Raw genomic sequence first — 21627 nt, forward strand, 5'->3', positions numbered from 1 at the left:
CCACGTTTTTTCCTCCTGAGCGCGGCACAGGAAGGCAGAAAACACCTGCCGAAATCTAAACAACCTTTTTACAAACGGAACAACACCTTTGAATTGAAGCGTCTCTTCAAAGCTTGGGGAATGAACTGATAACAGCTTTAATGGCTAAGATAGACAATGAGGAAATGAAACAGGTTGTTTCTAGGTGCCCCACAATTGCACCATTTTTGCCCATATGGAGAAAGGAATTCGGATATGATGACTCTCTCCCACATCAACATATCGATAAAACCTCACAACGGTCTGAAGAAAGCCGAAATGGAGGCGGCCAGGTTTGGCTCTGGCACAACGTTCCACACCAGGAGCCGTTCACGGACGATCTCTCTCCCCTCATCTCTCCGCACAAGAGACTTGAGAGGCGGGCTCCATTCTCACACGCTAAGTCCTAATTCACCACAATCCGGGGTTCAGACGTTTGTACCTGCTAAGTTAGAGACTAGCTATCTTTAGCCCAAGCTGCGTTTTTATTGTTTAATGTTTTGTAGTCTATTGTTTTATCGCTTTTCGTTGCACGTTTGAGTAACAGAATAGGGACTGCGGTTTCCTGTTCTGAGGACATAGCAGACTGTTGGTCACAGATTCATGCTTGTCCATATTATTAGTTGGTGTTATTTAGCACGAGACTCCAGTTTAGTGTTGCCAGGACGAAAGTTATTTCTGTCCTGAAGGAAATCTTTACACGATTTTGTTAGTGTACCCAGAACAAAAGCAATTGTTCTGAAGGGAGAATCTCTTGGCCAGTGCATAACCCAGCCACTTAACCACATAACAAATCGCGTGGTTATTTTATCAATAATAGCCGTTTCCAGCTACTTAATCACATAAGAAATAGCGTGGTTATTTTAATTGGTAGATTTCCTTTATGTTCCAGAACAGAACGTTCTGATGGAAATCTTCATGCTTTACGCTTACACGTCTTCGTTTTCGTCTCAGTCTTATCTTAATTTATTTATTTATTTTATTTCCGTCTCAGGCGACTCTGAGATGTTGAATACAGGAGCTTTTTATCTCAGCGCTCCCAAGAACATTTTTAAGAAACATGACCATTCAAGCTAAAAAAGCCCCCTGCTCCGAGAAGCAGTGTTTTTATCGTGTAAATCCTGGACACACACGGATGAGATGTTACAATCTAAACCCAGAACTTTTTTTTTTTTAACCCGGACCTCACATCACTCTGGAAGATCATCGGGAACTCCCATTTACCAGCAATACCTAAACCTTTTCCTGGAACATATGTGCGGAGCTGTGGAGAAATCGGACATTATTTGCCACTGGATGTTCGAACCTCATCAGGAAGGAACAGAGGACGCAAGCCCCCCCCCCCCAGCCGAACCTGGCTGGCACTGCCTTGCACTCACAACGCGATGGGACGCGTTGTGAGCTTGTAGATCTGCTACGTGACTCTCTGGATTACAATGTCCCGAAAAGAACAAACGCTCTTTTGACCTTGGGGACGTCCAGATGGTACTATATTTTGTTTACTTTTGACTAAGTACGACTTCTGAAAAAAAGAAATCAAGTTCTGACTGACAAACCCTTTTATTAGTGTTAAATTATAAGAGATATATTGTCTGTCTAATCCTCTCTAACCCCATTTTCCTCCCCTGGTTACATTTTTGGTCTGTCTATTATGAAAGAAGAGAAAAACAAATCAGGCCAAGGTGAAATGAGCAGTGCTACGGAATTCATGTGTTCTGTGCTTATCTCGCTTATGCTGCTGGCTTGCTGCTTGCCCGCGCTCGCTTGACCGATACTTACATTTTGGTTTATGGCTGGAATTGTTTTTTTATATTTTCATTTTTTCTTATTTTTACCTTGAGAGGCCACGAGCCGTTTCAGTTTCTGGGTGACCTTGCTCTCTCTTTCTCTCTCAAAAATGGGTTTCATTCGCTCTTGTTCTGTATAATCTACTGTTTACATTCTAATACAGGGCTTGATAACAATGTGCTGGGGTTATATTTGAATCTGTCTTATTTGAATCTGTCTTGGGTTTTTCTCCCTCTGTTTGTGTTCTAACTCACTTGCCTGGTTTGCAAAACTAGGAATTATTTACACATATGACTGTCTCTCTCTCTCTCTCTAAAAAGGGATCTCATTCACTGGTATGACTACACTCGTACTGATAACAACCAACGCTTGGGTTTATTTGAATGTTTATATATGATGCCCCTAACGTCTTAATAATTTTTTTTTCTCCCTAATGTATTAATTCTTTTTCACCAATGTGGTAGGGATTATTTTTACTTTATTTATTTCATTTTAGGGACAGGACGGACTCGACCTGGATAGACAGGTATCGTGGAAGGAACTCCACTAACTCGCTAACCAACTTGACTGACACTCAACTTGACGGACTGACGGTTTTATTTCAATTTTATTTTAGCCAGTTTAATTTCATGACTGTTTATTTTATTATAACCCATTTTCTCCTGTCCTACTGTTTTGTCGTGAAAACCGTTCCTCTTGCAGAGAACGTGTAAACAACTGACTTGCTTTCATTCCTTTCTAAAACAACTGATAGTCTGCTAGAAGACAGGCCTTCAAGGTCAGAGGGTCTGTGTGTGTGAGATTTATTATTTAGTAATCCTGTTCTTTTAAACCACATCTTATGGACATGAACCAAAAACATTTACTTTTACCATTCTTAACACATAAACTGCAGTATGGGTTAAGGATGGAAGAGGCCTAGCCCTGCTTTACTCAACCTTTAATTTCTCATGTTGGTTTATTTTTGGTAATACTTTATCCTCTTTACTTGAGTAAAAGCAGGCTGAGACGGTTCCAAAAACAATTTAGATGGCTGGGCTCCATTCAAACCTTCCCAGTCAAATTCCACAATTATTACAACCCTACTGGGCTTATACGGGATTACACATTATGGAAAAAAAAAAATGACATTATGATTATGTTATGTATAAAGTCTCTCTCTCTGGGACACTTTCAGTAGAGAGCCTTTCAGCAGGCCTCGCTAACTATTGTATGGTACACTTCCCCCCTCACAGGCCGGGAAGCTCACTCTAACTCTGACAGTGAGCAGAGTCATTGTCCTTTACTGTACCTCGGTACCCTACTGTACCTCGGTACCATCTGTTTCTCATTTAACCATATTTTAACAAATTATCCTCCAAACAAAACAATTTTTGTCACACCCAATATTTTTGGCTGTGGCAAACGGGAGGGAATGTGTTTGGAGAATTTCATTTTCTGAATTCATATTTCATTTTCTGAATTCATATTTTATTTTCTGAATTCATATTTCATTTTCTGATTTCATATTTACATATTTCATTTTGTTTTCATCTCATTTTATTTCAGAATATATATATATTTCATTCTGCTTAACCCTGTTTAAATCTGTTTCCCCCTAACAGAACAAACTTATTACAATTAGACACAAACCGTGTCCCTTGGTGATGTATATCTAAAACAAATCAAACATGTCTATACCTAAATACACACAATGGTCTTAACTTCCATGTAATTCTGATGTTTATTCTATTTTTCAGACTTATCTATTTGATAGACGGTCCATATCTCTTCCCATGATCTGTGAGGAAGGATCATTTTTCGTGAGTACGAGGATTCAAGTCACCTGAGTTCCTATATCATTTTTGTTAATTTGTCTTGTCCCAAAATGCAACTCTCTTCTTTTGATAAGATCTCATAGCCTCGTCCTGGAAATGTTAAATACTGTCATATTAAGTGTATAAAACCTTACTGAAATGATGAGGACAGAGGTCCTATACCTTACTGTTGTGGAGTCAAAAAAGGTCCACCCTGGCTGGGACATATCGCGAAGGTCATAGGTCAAGCAAGGGAATGGACCATGACGCTCCACCACACTAATCAAATTTTCAAAATTCTACATTCGTCAATCTCAGGTGATGACTTCACCAAAAAAAAAATAAAAAACAAAAAAAAAAATATATATATATATATATATATATATATATATATATATATTCTCTTTCATTAAATGCACTCTCTGGAGTGCACCTCCACCAAACCCAGGTGAGGCTGTGAAGAAACTTTGGAAAGATTCTAAATTTAGTGATAAAGTTTGTCATGGTGCGACAGGACAATGTTTGTTATTGATGGATCAAAGGTTTCCTTTTTCTATCAATATATTTTAAGGAACGTGTGATTGTCTCCTCACTCTCATAAAAATATTCTAACTCATGTTATCTAAACTTAAACAGGCCCCAAATTAAACAGGCCTTATTTGAGAAAATATCCTTGGTTTAATCTCAGACTGCCCTTTGACGCACTCCCCCTAATGATTCCAAATTATACAGTCCTTTATCTTTCATTATCAAAATATTTTCACCTTTGGTTGTATTCTGATTTAAATACCTTTAAAAGACTTAAATAACTTTGGAAATATACAGTTCTTTTGACTCTCCTCTTTAAAAAACTTAAAGCTATCGAAATGTTTTGACTTAAATTGTTCAATTATTATGTTCTGTTTCAAATACCTTTAAAAAAGTTTAACCCATGTTTTCTTCCCTTGTTGTTTATGCTGCCTTGACATTTAACACTTCAAATGCTATCTCAGGAGGGAATTGATAGTAAAATATGTTATTGTTGTTTAACATGGTATAGATACCATTTTCAGTGTCAATGTCATGATGTTTTTGAACAACTAACTAACGCAGGAGAATGACCACTGAGAGATGCCAATCAGGTCATTATGTACAGGACACGGGATAATGAAAAGCCAAAACATTCTACATCCTTGGCTTCTGAGTCCACGAGACTCAGTCACAACAACATCCCATCAAATCCATGTTATGTTTAATTGTCCAATCAGAATGTGACTAATGTATTCTGTAAACTCCATATATCTGTGAATCATTATGCTTTGTACTCAGAGATACTATGGGTGATTTTGCTCTACTGTACTGCTGTACAGTAATTTGAACTCTGACTAAACTTCAACACAAAACGCATATTCCCTGGTGTGGACATTCATCATTTCTTGTGTGTGGAGTACTTTATTATGGTTGGGGAAAACTGGTTTATCCATATGGAATATGATCCAAAATTCCATCAGTTAGTATCATGTCAGTATCAATGTCAGTATCATGTCGTTATCATGGTTAGTATCATGTCAGTATCATTGTCAGTATCATGTCGTTATCGTTAGTATCATGTCAGTATCATTGTCAGTATCATGTCGTTATCATGGTTAGCATCATGTCAGTATCATGGTCAGTATCATGGTCAGTATCATGTCAGTATCAATGTCAGTATCATGTCGTTATCATGGTTAGTATCATTGTCAGTATCATGGTTAGTATCATAGTCGGTGTGACAGTATGACCACAACAAACTGTCACTGTTTTACCTGCCTATCAATGGTGCACAATTGCTAGGTAGGGTGCATGGAGAAACCCAGACACTTCATACTGGTCAGTTATTCAACAAAACGCAACCAAACAAATCACAAACATATCTCTCACCATAGATCTCCTGTGGATCCAAAAAAAGTCAGGGTGGGGTCTGAATCTTTAAATAGGTGTCAGAGACACACCTGAACCCACTCATCGGCCAAAATTGGGCCAAACTATTCCCTGTGTGCGGACGGGGAAATGTGTCAACAGTACATGGACATTGGATTGGGTCTTGTCAATGAGGGACACTGGACATTCATTTATAGCAAAGTAGCAGATCTACATTCTAAATGATTATTAACATGATGCATTTATATGCTGGTTTAAAGGTTGTATGAACCCAAAGGACACCCTAATGGATTTGGTCTGTCTAGTGGGAGGAGGCATTGGGGTATGTTAAAAACGTATGCCAAACTGCATCAGCGTGCCTTGCCATCCTTGAGTTAATGTCTGGTCGTACAAAAGTGTTACACACCACCCTCACCCGAGTCAGGTGTGTGACAGTCGGTATCATGATTAATATTATGTCAATATCATGGGGTTCATATCATGTAGGTATCATGTCGGTATCATGGTCAGTATCATGTCGGTACCATGTTCATCAGTGTCACACTTTTTTCAGAAAGTGTGGAAACACTCATTTAAGGACTCCTCATATCCTCCCCGACAGTAAATTAAATAGTTTTAATGTTTTAAATAAAACATTAAATTAAATTAAAAACTCCAACAATCCCGGTAGACCTGAAAGGAGTGCATTCACTAACAGCTGCTGTTAGTTCCAGTCAGTGAGGGCACGACCAAAGTTGCTCAATTATTTCTACAGCGTACTATGGGTATTCTCTGTGGAGATGAACTTCCAGGCCCCCCTGGGACCATTTGGACATTGGAGCCGTATGATTGGGACACACTATGACATGTCTGACTCCCTGTAAAGGTCACTAGAAACTGAACAAGGGAAACTGAACAAGGGATTAAGGAAATGAGGTTAACATCTCGTTATTTTAGGTGGACTGATTACACCCTAGGATTTATTTTAGAGCACACGTTTTTTTGTAATGTTTTTATAACTTATTTTATTTTATGTGTTTGCAAAATGCTGAAACAAAAATAATTGTTGTGAACTTAATTCTAAGCCAGAGTCATGCAGCCCGTACCCACCAGTCAATAATGTAATATTCCATAATATATAACAAAGAAAATTATGGTCAATGCTTTTAAGTAATGCATACAGTATTTGAGATTTAAATGAAAAATTGAATATAATTATTTAAGTATCGTAACATTGTCCTAACATTGACCAAAGTTCTCTTTTGGGACTGGAGCTGAATGGGATATGCAGTACACACGAACACACAGTCAGTTATGATTAACTTTATTTGTAAGGTCAAATAGAACAATTACAAGTCTCATTAGATGCCATTTTGCTTCCCTTTTTTGTGCACTCTCACCAAACATTTCTCATATTGGACTTTCAAACCCTAATTGAAAGACAGGTTATTTCATGTAAACTACCAAAGTAAATTAAAACTCTGCCACTAAGGTGAGACGAAACAAAAAGCCAAACTAGCATGTGTTAAATCTAAGGCATACACATCCTCAATGAATCTCTGATGTTTATTAAAACAAAGATGAACGCTACCGCATTATACATCTCGAGGTCAGCTCAACTAAATCAGAAGAGAAAAACAGTTTGGTTGGTTCCATTAAAAAGGAATAAGAAAAAAGGAAAGGAACTGAAAGAAAATAACAAAACCCCAAATGTCACATACTTTATTTTAATGTTCTCCCCCGATGTTCAAGTCTAAGAATGCATGAGCTAAAAAGAATAGGTCAACATTATATCCTCACCCCCGAAAAACAAATAACATTTCTCAGCTGTGGTGGCTACGCTTTTTCTTTTCTGCCACAGCTTTATTTATGCTTTATTTTCCAGATACTAAACAACAATACAGTACATTGTCACAAGCACGTTTTTTCAGAAACGTGCTTCAGAATTGCTGCTGGCTAAGACATTATATAGAGAAACACTCGACGACAACACAGTTTGCATGATCGCGTAACGCGATAATCGTAGATGTGCAAATGTACACGGGGGGAGAGATGGATGGCAGAGAGGAGAGAAGGGAGGGGAGGGGAGGGGAGGGGAGGAGGGCAGTGGGCACTCAGATCAGACGGAGGAACTGTGCAATAGCTTTTCAAAAGCACTCACTCTTACAAACCCTGTTACATTGTCTTTAAAACACCTTAGAAACTATAATTCACATATGCAAATGTACAAGGCTGTACTGTATATAGTGAAGCAAGGTGGGCAAGTGCGCGAGCTTCAGTGTTTCCCCCCTTCTAAAATAGGCTCTTAACTACAGCAGACGTGGTCTGTCAGCATTTTTTACATTATTGCATAATTATATAATTGCTCTCGTTCTAACTGTTAATGGAAAGAAAACATGGAAAGGAAAGGCTTAAGACGAAAACAATTAGGTTCATGAAACAAAACAATGTCAATACAAATCAAAGATGCGTAGAGGTATTGGGACAGCACGTTATAATATAACATGGAGGCCAATCAAAGCACATAACCAAAATCAGACAACCTGTTGTCATAATTTATGCAAAATGTTCTGTACTGCAGATATGCATCTTTAAAAAAGTAGCTCATAATCTCAATACTTTCATACCTCACTATTTCAAAGAGACCACTCTGGTATGTAATTTTAATGGACCCAAGTGACTCGGTCGCCGCTGCAAACGATGTGCGACCTAACATCCATTTCCCTTCCTTGTTTATCGCTCACATTAGCCAAGGTAGGAGGAACAACATTCAATCTGGCATAGAATGATTCTCGTGCATTAAAATGACAGTTTGCAACAATCTGTGCAAAGTTAATTGAGTGTTTGACAACATTAGCTTGACAGCGACGTTAGCAAGGTCACCACATAATGCTGTTGAGATCTGTCAGGCTCTGTTGCTGTGGAAACCGTGATGGCGTTTTCTTTTTTTTTTCTTCACAGGGAGGCACTCTCGGAGTGTTAGTGTAAATATTTTTGTACTTCTGTGTGTGTGTGTGTGTGTGTGTGTGTGTATGAATATTTAACAACGTTATATCTGAATATTTTTTTAGTAGCGTTTGGGGAGGGTGGAAGATCACAGGCTCACACCTACACACACACCATTACAAGTTTGCATTCATCCTTTTTATTTAAGCATACAAGCAGATGGACAGGCGCGCATGCACGCACACACGCACACACACACACACACACACACACACACACATTCACAGGGTGACATTTGTAATCCACAGCCGAGTGCTGTTTGTGGGAACCTCCAGAGTCCTTCATTAGTCCGCCTAATTTCACATCATTTGACAGACGGTTAATTCATAAATTAATCAGCAGAGCTTGGGCTTGAGAAAACGGTACCGTGTGCCTCCATCCCTCTGCCATTCACTGTACACAGGCCAATTGCGTACGACTTGGATTACAATTTGCATGTCATGGTTGGAGTGGATTGTGGAATAAGTTTACATACATTCCAGGAATGAGAATGTCATGAGCGTCTGAAATGGTATTAACGGGATTTTGACAGATGGCATTAGGCAGGGTAATCAATCTCATGGCACCTCTAAACACAGGAGGACTAAACACATCTGAGTAGGGGAAAAAGTAATTCCCATTCAGGTGCATTTACATGTTATATGTATGTGTGTGGAATGGAGGCTTGCGTAGATTGAATCTTGTTGAAGCCTGTGGGAATTTCTGCAGTTTGTACGAGCGCACAAATTAGAAATGGCATGACGATAATTAGAACCGACATGTTTGTATTATTAACATTGAAAACTCACCCAGCTTCCAATTATCCAGGTACAGAAATAGATAGGTAAAGAAATATTTCACTTTGGGGCAAGTGGCCGTGCATCGTGTATGCAGTGCATTCTGTCACCAATGTTGACAGTCTCCGTCTACCCTCAGCCACATAAATCAGTTTCTTTCGGTGAAATTATTATAATGTTTTGTGTGAAAACAGTTATTTAAAAAGAAAAACCCTGATCAAAATGTGAAATTTATTTTTTTATTGTTCTCTTTGTTGTCCCTTTCCAGGAATAGTTATTGTTTGCCCAATTAATGATTCCAGGTAAGCGTGTGCGAACTGCGGAGGAAGAAAGACGTAAAACCTGAGAGCGAATCCTTTTTTTGGAGTGCAGGATGATTTATTTCACAGCCCGATGTTCACATGTGCTGAGGTGAGTGTGCTTGATAACTAGGTGTTGAACCAAAGTGAAATAAGTCCATAAACAAGAATACATCCACACGTCTAGTCCTCTCCCTCTCTCTCTCTCTTTCTGTGCTGATACACCCAGAACAGTCAGTAGTCATCAACACAATATCACCTCTTAGTTTCACCTGTAGTTCTGCCACTTATTGTACACAGATGCAAAGATCACACAGCTTTATAATAGTACATATGTTTAACTAGATTTATATTAGAAAATACATTAGACAAGCATTTTTGTTTAAGTCATGGAATGTTGCAGAGAAGCATTTGAACCACAAGGACGTCATAACATTACATGAGTGACTTATTTTACCCAGACACTGGATAGATTCATTAATTGCATTTTTTGGTAATTTACTGTAGTTTGACAGTACCTTTAGTTACACTACTCTAGCTCAGCAATAGAACATATTAAGATAATTGAATGCATATATCAACGTGGGGCATAAAGAACCAGCAATTTGTTAAAGGTGATACACCATGAAATTTCACTTTTCCTATTTTAAAACCTTTTTTTGGGGTCCCACTAGCACCTTCTATCCTCACAAAGTCCCATTTCTGACCGTTGTGTCTTTCTCTGGTTTTGGGAAGGCGGAGGTTAAAAGCATCCCACGGGTTCTCAAAACAGGCTGTTCAGATTTGCTGCCGTCGCAGACGTCATCGACGGCCGTTTTTGAAGGGATTTCAATATTACATAAATACTTTTTAAATGCATGGTGTATCACCTTTAAAAGAGAGGTTGAGAATTCTTATTTGTGCTTTCCGTTATGTTACCGTTTTGAAAAGCAGTGGTTCATCACATGAAGCAAAAGAAAAGTAATCCTGGTTCTGCGCCTCCTTCTCTACGTCTCCTTCTCCGTGTCCATGTTTTCCAGTATCAGACAGCCAGCCTCACTCCCCTCCTCCTCTCTGTGTCTCTCTACTCCTCGATCTCCATGATGAGGTCGTCTCCGTCCAGGGTGGAGTCGGCGGGGGCGTGGATCGCCTTCACCGTGCCGCTGACCGGAGAGTTGACCACCGTCTCCATCTTCATGGCGGACAGGACGCACAGCGGCTGTCCCTTCACCACCTGAGGAAGGGGACACGGTTGGAACGTCACTGTGAGAGCGGCCGTGGCATTGCATTGAGATTGTATTAGTGGTAGTATAGTCTTGCGTAGCCAGACAACTATTCCACAATCTCTGAATGCTATATAGAGTCTGGAACAGCAGCTCCCTAACGGCGAGTAATGGAAACAGGCATTACCGTTCAAGAATATATATTTTAAAATGTCATTTCTGCTAAGCAGCAAGCTAAACATGCTTATATGATTTTTATTTATATAATGATAAATGTGTGCGATGTGAAACTGAAACGGAAGTGACGAGGGGGCTTCACTTCCGCTTCATCTCGCACTCATCGTTTCTATTTTCCTTTACCAGACTGTATGCCGGGAGCATTTGACCAAATCGCGGAGGCAACAGTCTGGCCACGCGAGACTAGTGGTAGTAGGCAGTAGGCACTGCTTTTGGTGCCGTCTGTTTCAGGTACAAAGGCAGGGCCTTTAGCCAATGAGGGAGCTCCGCTCCTGGTGGCATCCAGTGGCGTCAGTTCAGCAAAAGCAAAGGTATGGCAACATGACTGGTGTCTTGCCATATCCTAGCAACAGGCATGATGAATTTATTATAATTACATTTTTTTTCCCCCCTGTAGCCAAGGTATGACAGCTGCCATACCTTGCCATACCCAATTGACGCCTCTGGTGACATCACCACCAACAAGTGCAACCTGATATAAATAACAAGCAAGGCGCAAGTTGGCACCTCGACAGAGTGCCAACTTGCCCACCGAGACTTTGAAGGGGTTCCTGGGTACCCAACAAAATGATAAACAATTTAATTTCACAAAATGATGTATGACTATTCGGATCATATGTTTCTCTCTCCACTGTTATCTCCACACCTACACTATAGACCAGGGGTGGGCAACTTTGATGATGGCGAGGGCCACTATATTTCCACCTTCACTCCAGAGGGCCACATTGCATATTGCTACTTGCTACTTTGTCATACCTCATACAAAAGAGGCAAAAATAGCAGATCAACAAGCTCAAAACGCATCGCAGCGCGATGTGTTTTGAGCTTGTAGATCGGCTATTTTTGCCTCTTTTGAATTGGAATCCTGAATTATTTTTTGTTATTTTTTTAATTGGAATCCTGAAATGTAACATTTTGATTCAATTTCAAACGCATTTAGTTATTGCGACCGTAAGGTCGCAGTTTAGTATCAAAACCTCCACCGGCCGTCCGTCACGTCCGTCACGTCACACGTCACACGTCACACCTTTGCCCTGCTCATATCTGGGCTCGTTTGTGTATTGTATGACATCACGCCACATCATCGGCTGAGGACTGTGTGATGTCATCATATCTCCATATATGGAGACATAAGTTGCTCATGCCCAAATATGGGCTGGTGAGGTCAGACTTAGTGTGATGCGTAGGTTATCTCCATATATGGAGATTCAACTTCAATGAGTAACCATGGCAAATCACACCGTACATAAATGACCCTTATATAAGACCGGCATTATCTACCGACAGCTGCTATAAGCCAACCCTGGCGATAAGGTCTGAGTCGAAGAAATGCTTCTTTCCTGGCAAGAATTGCCCCTTTATACTGTAGGGCTCGTTTGTGTATTGTATGACATCACGCCACATCATCGGCTGAGGACTGTGTGATGTCATCATATCTCCATATATGGAGACATAAGTTGCTCATGCCCAAATATGGGCTGGTGAGGTCAGACTTAGTGTGATGCGTAGGTTATCTCCATATATGGAGATTCAACTTCAATGAGTAACCATGGCAAACTGTCAACTGCCCGTATGTCTTGATAATTGGTAAAACAAACTTTTGGCCTATTTGTGGAGATAAGCGACCAACGGTCGCTTATCTCCCGATTAGGGAGTCTTACTGGTATACTCATGTTAACTTCATGAACCTAAGTCATTAAGCTGCTAATATAGTCTGACGGAATTAAAGCAGGTCATGTTTGGAATTGTAAAAGCTGAAAGCAATAATATATCAGTATTCCGGTATTAACCGGAGGGCCGCACTAAGTGACGGTGGGGGCCGCATGTGGCCCCCGGGCCGCCAGTTGCCCATGTATGCTATAGACAGTTGAAAAGTTGTACTAAATCTAATTTAACAACACAAGTCTTCTCTTATAGAGGTCCCTGGCACAAAATATATTCCTTGACATGAAAATGTTTGCCACTCCAGAATCCCATGACGACGGGACTTTGGGCAGAAATTAAACTGAATATTCTGCAGGAAAATTTACAAAAGCCACTGAATCGCAGACTAATGCAGAAAAGTGATGAAGAGTATTGCAGGCTTGCACCTTGGAAAGGTCAGCAGACCATAATATCCATTATAAAAAACACTGTCACTGCAGGCTGTCACTGCAGAGGAAAGAGAGAAGACACACACACACACACACACACACACACACACACACACACACACACACACACACACACACACACACACACACACACACACACACACACACACACACACACACACACACACACACACACACACACACACACACACACATACACACTCTGTCTTCATAGATCAGCTCTGTAACGAGATAGGATGAATCGTACAAACCCTGTGATTTTTAATTTCAAGGACCCCTGATAAGTATCAGGCAACGGATCCCCATGTGAGACGATTTTTCTTTTCTTTTCTTTTTGTACCACTGGGAACCCAATCTACTCTGTAAAATCCTCAATGTTATTTAAACTCTGAGCGCGTACAAATGGAACCAAATTGGCTCCACAACGGCCCATTTGCTTCCATTTGTTACACCTGTAAGGGTCCATTTGGTTTCCAACTACTGGAAACCAAATTATATTTAGCTGGGGACCCGCTGGAAAGCCCCGGGGTCCCCTGGACCCCACGGCAAGAACTGCTTTGTAGTGGCACAACTCTGCGGTTAGTCTGGGAAGAGGACATTGAATTATATATTGTAAATGTAATATACTCGTGTTCGAGTTTGTCCATCTGTTCATTACATTACTTGTAGGATCTTATAGATGTACAGACCATTTTTTATTAAAAAGCCAACTTAAATTAAGTTTAACTTGATGGTATTATTATTGCTACAGGCAGAGGTTTTACCACAGATTCCTGGGAGAACGTAGTATGACTTGAGTTTTTTGGTCCCCCTGTTTTTAATGAAATGTAAAATATCAAATATTAACTTGCTGTGACAGAGTGATATTGCTAATATTGATCCCAGTAGCCATGAATTTTATGAATGTACAACACAATGTGGCTTCTCTAGTGTAAAAACCACCAGACAAGGTGGTGATTGGTGAAAAGAGCCATATTGTCATTAAAGTCATAAAATAGTCATATTGGATTCATAAACTAGGTTGCAGTTGTTCTCAAAGTGGGGCCCAAAGAACCCTCAGGGTTCATTAAGGGGGTTCCAAATGGAGGACCCTTATAGGTCTGCAACTCTGACATCATACAAATGGAACCACAGGTCCATTTGGTTCCATTTGTACGCTCTTAGAGTTATGGGGGTCTTTGAAATTGAAAAGGTTTGATAATCTGTTGGACACTTCCTGCAGGCCTTTTCAACCTTGTCTGTGTGTTTTTAATATGTGTAATAATAGCAATTGTGTCATTACTCTTAGGCAAGTAAAAAAACTAAAAGCCTGTTCAAAGGTATATGCTATAGATACATACCATAACGTTACAGCCTGTAACTGAGATCTGTACCGTACATAAAGTTAGTAAAGGTGACTAATAGGAGTAATAGGGCTAAAGTGGTAAAAATGGTCGCTTCTTTTGGGCTTGTTTTCATAGACCAGTTTTGCCTGTTACACTTACAGCCCCGTTAGCAAACAAACGAAAGCATTTAGCGCTAGCTTTGCTTTGGAGCTGATCGATTGGAATTGAGAGTTGAGATTGATAATATGGTATTCAGTTCAAATATGTCTCTGGCTTATTTAGGCTTGGTTTTGCAGCAGTAGCAAACTAAAGGTCCATTCTACAACCCCCTCAATTCTATGTCTCCTAGAAAAAGAAGGCAAAAGACTGAGCAGGTTCAGTTCTTCATCAGCTGGTCCCGGCGGCTTTATCGGCGGCAAGCGTCTCTTGCCGACAACCTCTCGGTGGCTCCCTGTCGGCAGAAGACGCGTTGCGTGTTTCTTCTGTCACCAACGTGGTTAAGAGCTGCCTTAAGACTTCTTACTGTACAACCCTACCCTACTGCATTCATGTGGACCTGAATATATGGAGGAACTAAATACAGCGTAGGAAAGAAGCGAGAGAGGTAGTTGTTTGCTGCATTTCCTGAATTTTGCAGAGGTGGTAGAGCCACAGAGTAACAGTGGTGTGTGTGTGTGTGTGTGTGTGTGTGTGTGTGTGTGTGTGTGTGTGTGTGTGTGTGTGTGTGTGTGTGTGTGTGTGTGTGTGTGTGTGTGTGTGTGTGTGTGTGTGTGTGTGTGTGTGTGTGCTGGCAAACCTGATCGTGCACAGTTTGTGTTAGCAGATGGCAGTGCCGAGGGGCCAGGGCTGTGTGACTTTTCTTTTACATTTTCTGATAACAAACTAGTATAATATGACTTTTTATTGTTTTTGAAGCCAGCTTTTATCTCTGGTGTGCACACTTTGTTTTAAAATAAGTTTTGTCACAGCTGGTACGGTTGACTTAAATGGTTTTGTTTGGGGAGCGCCCGCTGGCCTGGTGGTCAAGGCGCATACCACATACTAGGCTATGATGCCTGCTGGCGTTGCTGGTTCGATTCCCGATCCGGATGACCTTTGCCAAATGTCGTTCCCCATCTCTCTCCCCATTTCCTGTCAGTCTACTGTCCTATCAAATAAAGGCATAAAAAGCCCAAAAACAAATCTTAAAAAAAAAAAAAAAAAAGGTTTTGTTTGGGCGACGTATAACTTTATCATTTCTTTGCATGTGGGCTGAAATACAAACTCGATCAAATGAATGGAAACCTCACCTTGGAGCCAACTTCAACTTTGACCTCCAGGACCTTGCCAGGCATGGGGGCTCCCACCTGGCCCTTGATAGCCTTCACAGCCTTGGGATGGAACTTCATTTCCTAGGGGACAGAGAAAGAGAGCATGTACAGTAGTCTATATCTGTCATCTGCCCATTCATTCTCTGTCTTTCCCTCATCCATCCTGTTACTGTATCTATAAATACAGTACACTGTATCTGTTCTGTCTGATTAAATCATCGTCATCGTCCGTTTTTACGTCTGGAGATTGCCAGCCAGGACAGTCTTCAGACTCCTGCCTCCGCAGGAGCTCAGATCTGAACCCATTTGATTTGACGTTAGGAACCTGTTGATACCCCATGACCATCTTTTAAAAACATATATATATAATTCAGTCCCTCTGGTCTATGTGTCCAGCCATCTATGGCATGTGAGTGTTATATAAATGTGCCCGAGATGCATAGCCTCAGAATCTAGTCAGAGATGCATGTGGCCCAGATAGCCTCGCTGCCCACTCAGCTATGGCAAGCCGTTATTAGTGATAAAGTGTAGATGCAATGTGTCTGTGGAATCCACAACAACTACAGCATATCAAGATAATCTTTCACACGACTCCGACCAGGAACTGAACGCAAAGTTTAAACGCTCACATTCAGCTTGATAATGTAACCTGGCAGAGATTTAAAAGGAGTCAGATGATGGCTAAAACATACGCTTCCTACCTGCTTGCCTCTTATATGAGCAGGATATCCAAGAGCAACGGTGCGTGCATCTTGCGTGGGAAAGAGATTGGATTTCGATATGTACACCGGGGGGACACATGCAAGTTTAAACCATTTAGATCTGAGGCTGATTCCACAAACCATCTCTGTCGGGTGGAAACCTCATATGTCCAAAACAGTAGGTTTCGTACAAACCCCTTGTTTGTTTAACTCTGGAAGGAATATTTCCTTCCGCATAGGAAGGAAATATGACTGGAAGAGTGACAACAAACTGTTACTTTTCACGATTCAAATTCAAAAACAGCAAAAGTATCAGATTGACTAGCTCAAAACGCGGCGCAAAACTTTTGATGTTTGTGTGACGCTGTAGTATGATAGGGCGTTAATTTATATATAAAAAAAAACAAAAAACAATACTGTAGTTAAGAGGTTTCTGCCCGATATCAAAAAATGCCTTATAAATCCTAAGGGTTTTTCTGAAGAAATATGCTGCAATATATTATATATAAATAGCAAAAACAGACGCTTTCCCGGTTTTAACCGGTTAATGCCAGGTGTAAACGGGGTCTATACGGTACATCCATCCGTCCCCGACCTCCGTCACCCCTCCTCTCCCCCCCTCCGTGCATCCCTCGATCTTTCCCCGCTATACATACCTTCATGGCGACGGTGTCTTTCACCAGCACGGATCTGAGCTGCCCGTTGAGCTCAAAGAACACCTCCCTCTGACCGTTCTTGTTCAGGTCTCCGAGGGCCAGCGCTTTGATGTGGAGGGTCTTCCCTCTCTCCAGCTCCACCTGAGGCAGACAGGCAATGAATAGAAAGGTGGAGGGGTGAGAGAGAGGGTGAAAGAGGTGGAGGGGGTGTTGTAAGGAAAGGGAGAGGAAAGGGAGACGGGGAGAAAAAAGGGAAGGGGAAGGTATGGAAGGAGGGGGAGGTGAGGAGGGAGGGGAGAGAAGAGAAGGATCATTAGAAAATCGAAGTAAACATCATTGTATGTCCAAAACCTTATTTCTTTTGTTATTATTTTAAAAAACTATTTAAAATAGTGAAAATAGCCGATCTAGAAGCACACAACGCCTCGCTGTGTGCTTGTAGATCTTCTATTTTCATTACTTTTGTGCAAGACTCTTGTGTGATGAAGTAGGGCTTTAATTTACGAAAGATCGTGCTATTTTGAAACTTGGAGATACAAGGTTTCTGAGCGATGATATGATATAAAGAAAATGTGCTCCCCTGGCCAAAAGAAGAAGGCAATACAGAGAGAGAGACTGAGAGAGAGAGAATTTAAGCATTAAGCAGACACTCTTCTCCACAGTGACTTGCGAGTGTGTCATCAGAATAAATGTCTTGAACCCTCAAAATAAACGACAGGGTAAATGGCCGTGTAAGTAGAGTGCAAAAAACAACAACAATTTAGTGCTTCAGAGAAACTAGGATAAGAGAGGTTGAGAGTAAGAGGACGTGGGCAACACCAATTGTAAAATGTTGTTGGAACACAGCCATTCAATTCTGCACTGCCATAACACACTCAGGATTTTTGCTGTGTGTACCGACAACAGCGCATGTCTTCTGCCAGTGAGCCCCAACTAAGGGCCGATGCACACTCCACTCTTAGAGCCGTATTTATGTCGGTTCGCTTCGGGGAGTCACAAAACCTCGTCAGCACCGAACAGCCCAAATGCTCTACATCGGCAGCAGATCCTCATCACACGTGCTCTCACAGGAGAGACAAATGTGAGAGACATACTGACATAACTAGAGAGAGAGAGAATGACAGTGGAAGATAACCCGAGAGATGGTAGGGAATACAGAGAGAACAAACAGAGAGAGAGAGAGAGAGAGAGAGAGAGAGAGAGAGAGAGAGAGAGAGAGAGAGAGAGAGAGAGAGAGAGAGAGAGAGAGAGGATAGAAGATGTACTCGTCCCCTTTTTATAGTCTTCTGTATGTCTACACTGTGGGGTTTAACCTGCTCCAGTAGGTGGAAGATAAGTCTTAAGGACCATTCCCACAGAGCACTATAACTGTAACTATACACAATATAGTTTTAAAATCGTTCTAAGCCGTGTGGATAGCAATGTTCACACCAACTATAAAAGAAAATACAATGGTGAAAGATATAGTTATAGTTATCTTTATAGTGATCGTGCCCAGTTGGGAATGGCGCTTAAGTAGTATCTTTTTTGTTTAGTGTTAGGTTAGATGCTTTATTTGTATTTTATCTAGTTATGTACTTTTCTGTTATTGTTTTTATACTGCTTTGGCCCCATCTTGGCCAGGTCTGTAACTCTTCTGATTAAATAAAGGTTACATACTTTCTCGTACCAAGTCCAGTCACTGCTGTGCATCGCCCTGGTAGTTTTACCTCCCTCTATAATGAATTTTACACACAATCATTCTCAATATAGACTCCCCCTCGCCGCCACATACAAACACACATACACACCTCACCATCTGAAACAAAATGTATGTTCGGCCGTCTGTATTCATCTCCGTCAATGCCATTTCTTTCTTCCACCCCCTGGCACTAATTTTCTTTTTTAGCAGTTAGATTGCCTTGTCTGTCCCTCAGCCAGTCTCCGAGCCTGTCCTGTATGACTCAGTGCTGGGAGCAATGGAACATTTTCTTGTCTTTATTATTATTATTTTCTTTCTTCAATAACTACGGTATTTCTCTCGCCGGGTCTCGGACCTCACTCTGTATTTCTCTCTCTCACAACCATTCTGCTTCACCCCTTGCATCCCCACCTCCCCTCTCTGCATGCCTCCCCCTACTCCCCACGCCAGGGCAGTTACTGAGCCTCCATTGATATTCTGAAGTTGTTCTCAGTACAAAGAGTAAAGTATACACTGCTGTAGGTTTGTATTGATCTTCTGCTCTCCCCGTCTCTCATTCTTTCTCCATTTCGCTCTGGAGGGTGTTCACACGCCCTGGACTGTACCTCTTGCCGTCCCCATTCTTCCCTCTGATACAAAAGTGCTGTAGTTATTTAATAGACCGGCACCGGCCTGCTGGGGAATCATGCATGTCAGGAACAGTGCAGGTTGGGAATGCATGCTCCACCCAGTAATGTCTGTCTGTGTCACTTTTATGTCCATACGGAGATCTCTATATCTGTCTGTTTGTCTACAGGTGTTCTGTATTATGCCTGTGCCTGTTTATTATAAGAAAAAAAAGGAAATCTCCATCTCTGTATCTGTTTGTCCTTGTCCTTTTTATGCCCATATATGGAGATCCCTGATGTCATCAATCTATGCCCATATGTGGGAATATATTTCAAAGTATATGTCAAATTAAATGTAAAAGTGTCCTTCCTGTAAGTTTATATGGGCTGGGCTTCCTTGGAAACTTGACACTTTAATAAAAAAAAATAATCAATCATCATATATGCCTATATATGGGTCTATCGGTTAGATCTGCGGTTTCTTGACAACCGCCTATCCGACTGACTTGGCGACGACGACGATTATGTGTTTGACCACGGACCTCCATCTCAAAATATTTTGTTCCAGGGACAAAAAATATATATATATATATATATATTCAAAGATGTGCAATGATATATAGCAGATATACAGTTGAATATCTGCTATTTATTTTTTAATAGTTTTTAATAGTTCAAGTAAATAATTATGGTTAAAGTGGTTAAAAGTGACACAGAATGCATTACCAGTCTTAAATGAATGGGTTAAAAACACACAACACAGGGGTGACCAGCTCGCTCACATGTTGGGAATGCACACCACATACGTAAATAGGGCTATGGTTCTTTCCATACTGTATATGGCCTGACCCAGGGCTCTTTGCTGCGCGTCATCAACTCTTCCCTCCCTAAGCTTTCTAGTCTCTCTCCTCTGTAACTATAGTAGGTCCAAAATGTGTCCAGCTTGTAGAGAATACCTTATGATCTTAAACCTACACTTGTTGTTTTGCATTTGCTGCTGAGAGAACTGATTTTCCACTTGAACCTCCATATAAAATACAAATAAAGTGCTATACAAGGAAAGTTTGACTTTACTTAATGGCAACCATGTTTATGTTGGTGCTTGCGTGCGTGCGTGCGTGTGTGTCTTCTTCTTTTGTGTATCATCGCCCTTGATGATTGTGTGTGTGTGTGTGTGTGTGTGTGTGTGTGTGTGTGTGTGTGTGTGTGTGTGTGTGTGTGTGTGTGTGTGTGTGTGTGTGTGTGTGTGTGGGATGGCATCCTGCAGATACTTTCGAGGTTGTTTTACAACGTGGTTCATTGCTCTTCCAATTATGCAGCTAACTGAAAAAAAGCCTAAGCAAGCTTTGACTATCTTCCCAGGAGAGACACCGCAAAACTTTTCAATAAATTCTTCAAACCAAGCCTGGGGGTGAAAGTCTGATATTGTGTGAAAAATCTGTTCATATTTGAAAAAGCAGGGGGGAAATTGGAAAAGTACAAACTTGTTAGAAATGTGAATGTGAATGCTTAATGACTGTCCTACTAACCCACCACACTCACAATACTAAGTAACTATATTCTAAGCTGTTCACTGACTTTTGCCAGAAGTAGTTTTCATTCTGGATTTGTGATGGGTTGAGAATTTAAAGATCTGTACAATGTTTTCCACTAACAAGATTACTATTATATTGTGTATATGTCTATTGTCTACATATATATTTTATGAAGTAATGATGTGAAATCACAACTACATAAATCACAAAGAAATGTCAGGTCTGACGATCATGCTGAAATCTAGGGCAGCTGGAATGAAAGGTTTACAGTTTAAAGACATAGGCATTAAATTACTTAATAGAAAGCATAATGCCAATTGCAAGGTTGATGACGTTAAATACTCTCTCTCTCTCTCTCTCTCTCTCTCTCTCTCTCTCTCTCTCTCTCTCTCTCTCTCTCTCCTCTGCTCTCTTTGAAGTCTTTCAGAACAATGGCTTTCAAAAAGTGCTTCCCCTGCAGAACAGGACGCTCTTCAGCTTTTTGAGAACTTTACACCAAACAGTTTTTTAATCCTCATTCCATTAAAGCTGCGTCGCGGCTGCAAGGTTCTGAACAACACGACCAGCACAACAGCCACGGTTGCTTTGTGACAAATCAAAATTGCACAATCGATCAAGGACTACTGAAGCGTACCAATTCCTCTCAGCTCCGCTGTAGTATTTCTGGATAGACCCAGAGTCACTGGATTTTATTTGT

The 21627-nt window shown here is 40.9% G+C and overlaps 1 protein-coding gene across 1 annotated transcript in view; it reads right to left on the reverse strand.

The window, feature by feature from the left end:
* Positions 1 to 6788: 6788 nt before the first annotated feature.
* Positions 6789 to 21627, reverse strand: part of LOC308297681 (pyruvate carboxylase, mitochondrial-like) — a 550569-nt gene continuing 535730 nt past the window's right edge. The window contains exons 25-27 of the mRNA XM_080741213.1: positions 17107 to 17247; positions 15729 to 15830; positions 6789 to 10774 (exon numbers count right to left, since the gene is read on the reverse strand). Of these exons, the coding sequence (XP_080597339.1) occupies positions 10625 to 10774; positions 15729 to 15830; positions 17107 to 17247 (393 nt within the window). The 3' untranslated portion in view covers positions 6789 to 10624. The remainder of the gene's footprint in view (positions 10775 to 15728; positions 15831 to 17106; positions 17248 to 21627) is intronic.

This window comes from Nannobrachium achirus (genome assembly GCF_963921795.1).
Source record: "Nannobrachium achirus genome assembly, chromosome: 14".
NCBI classification, from domain to species: domain Eukaryota; kingdom Metazoa; phylum Chordata; class Actinopteri; order Myctophiformes; family Myctophidae; genus Nannobrachium; species Nannobrachium achirus.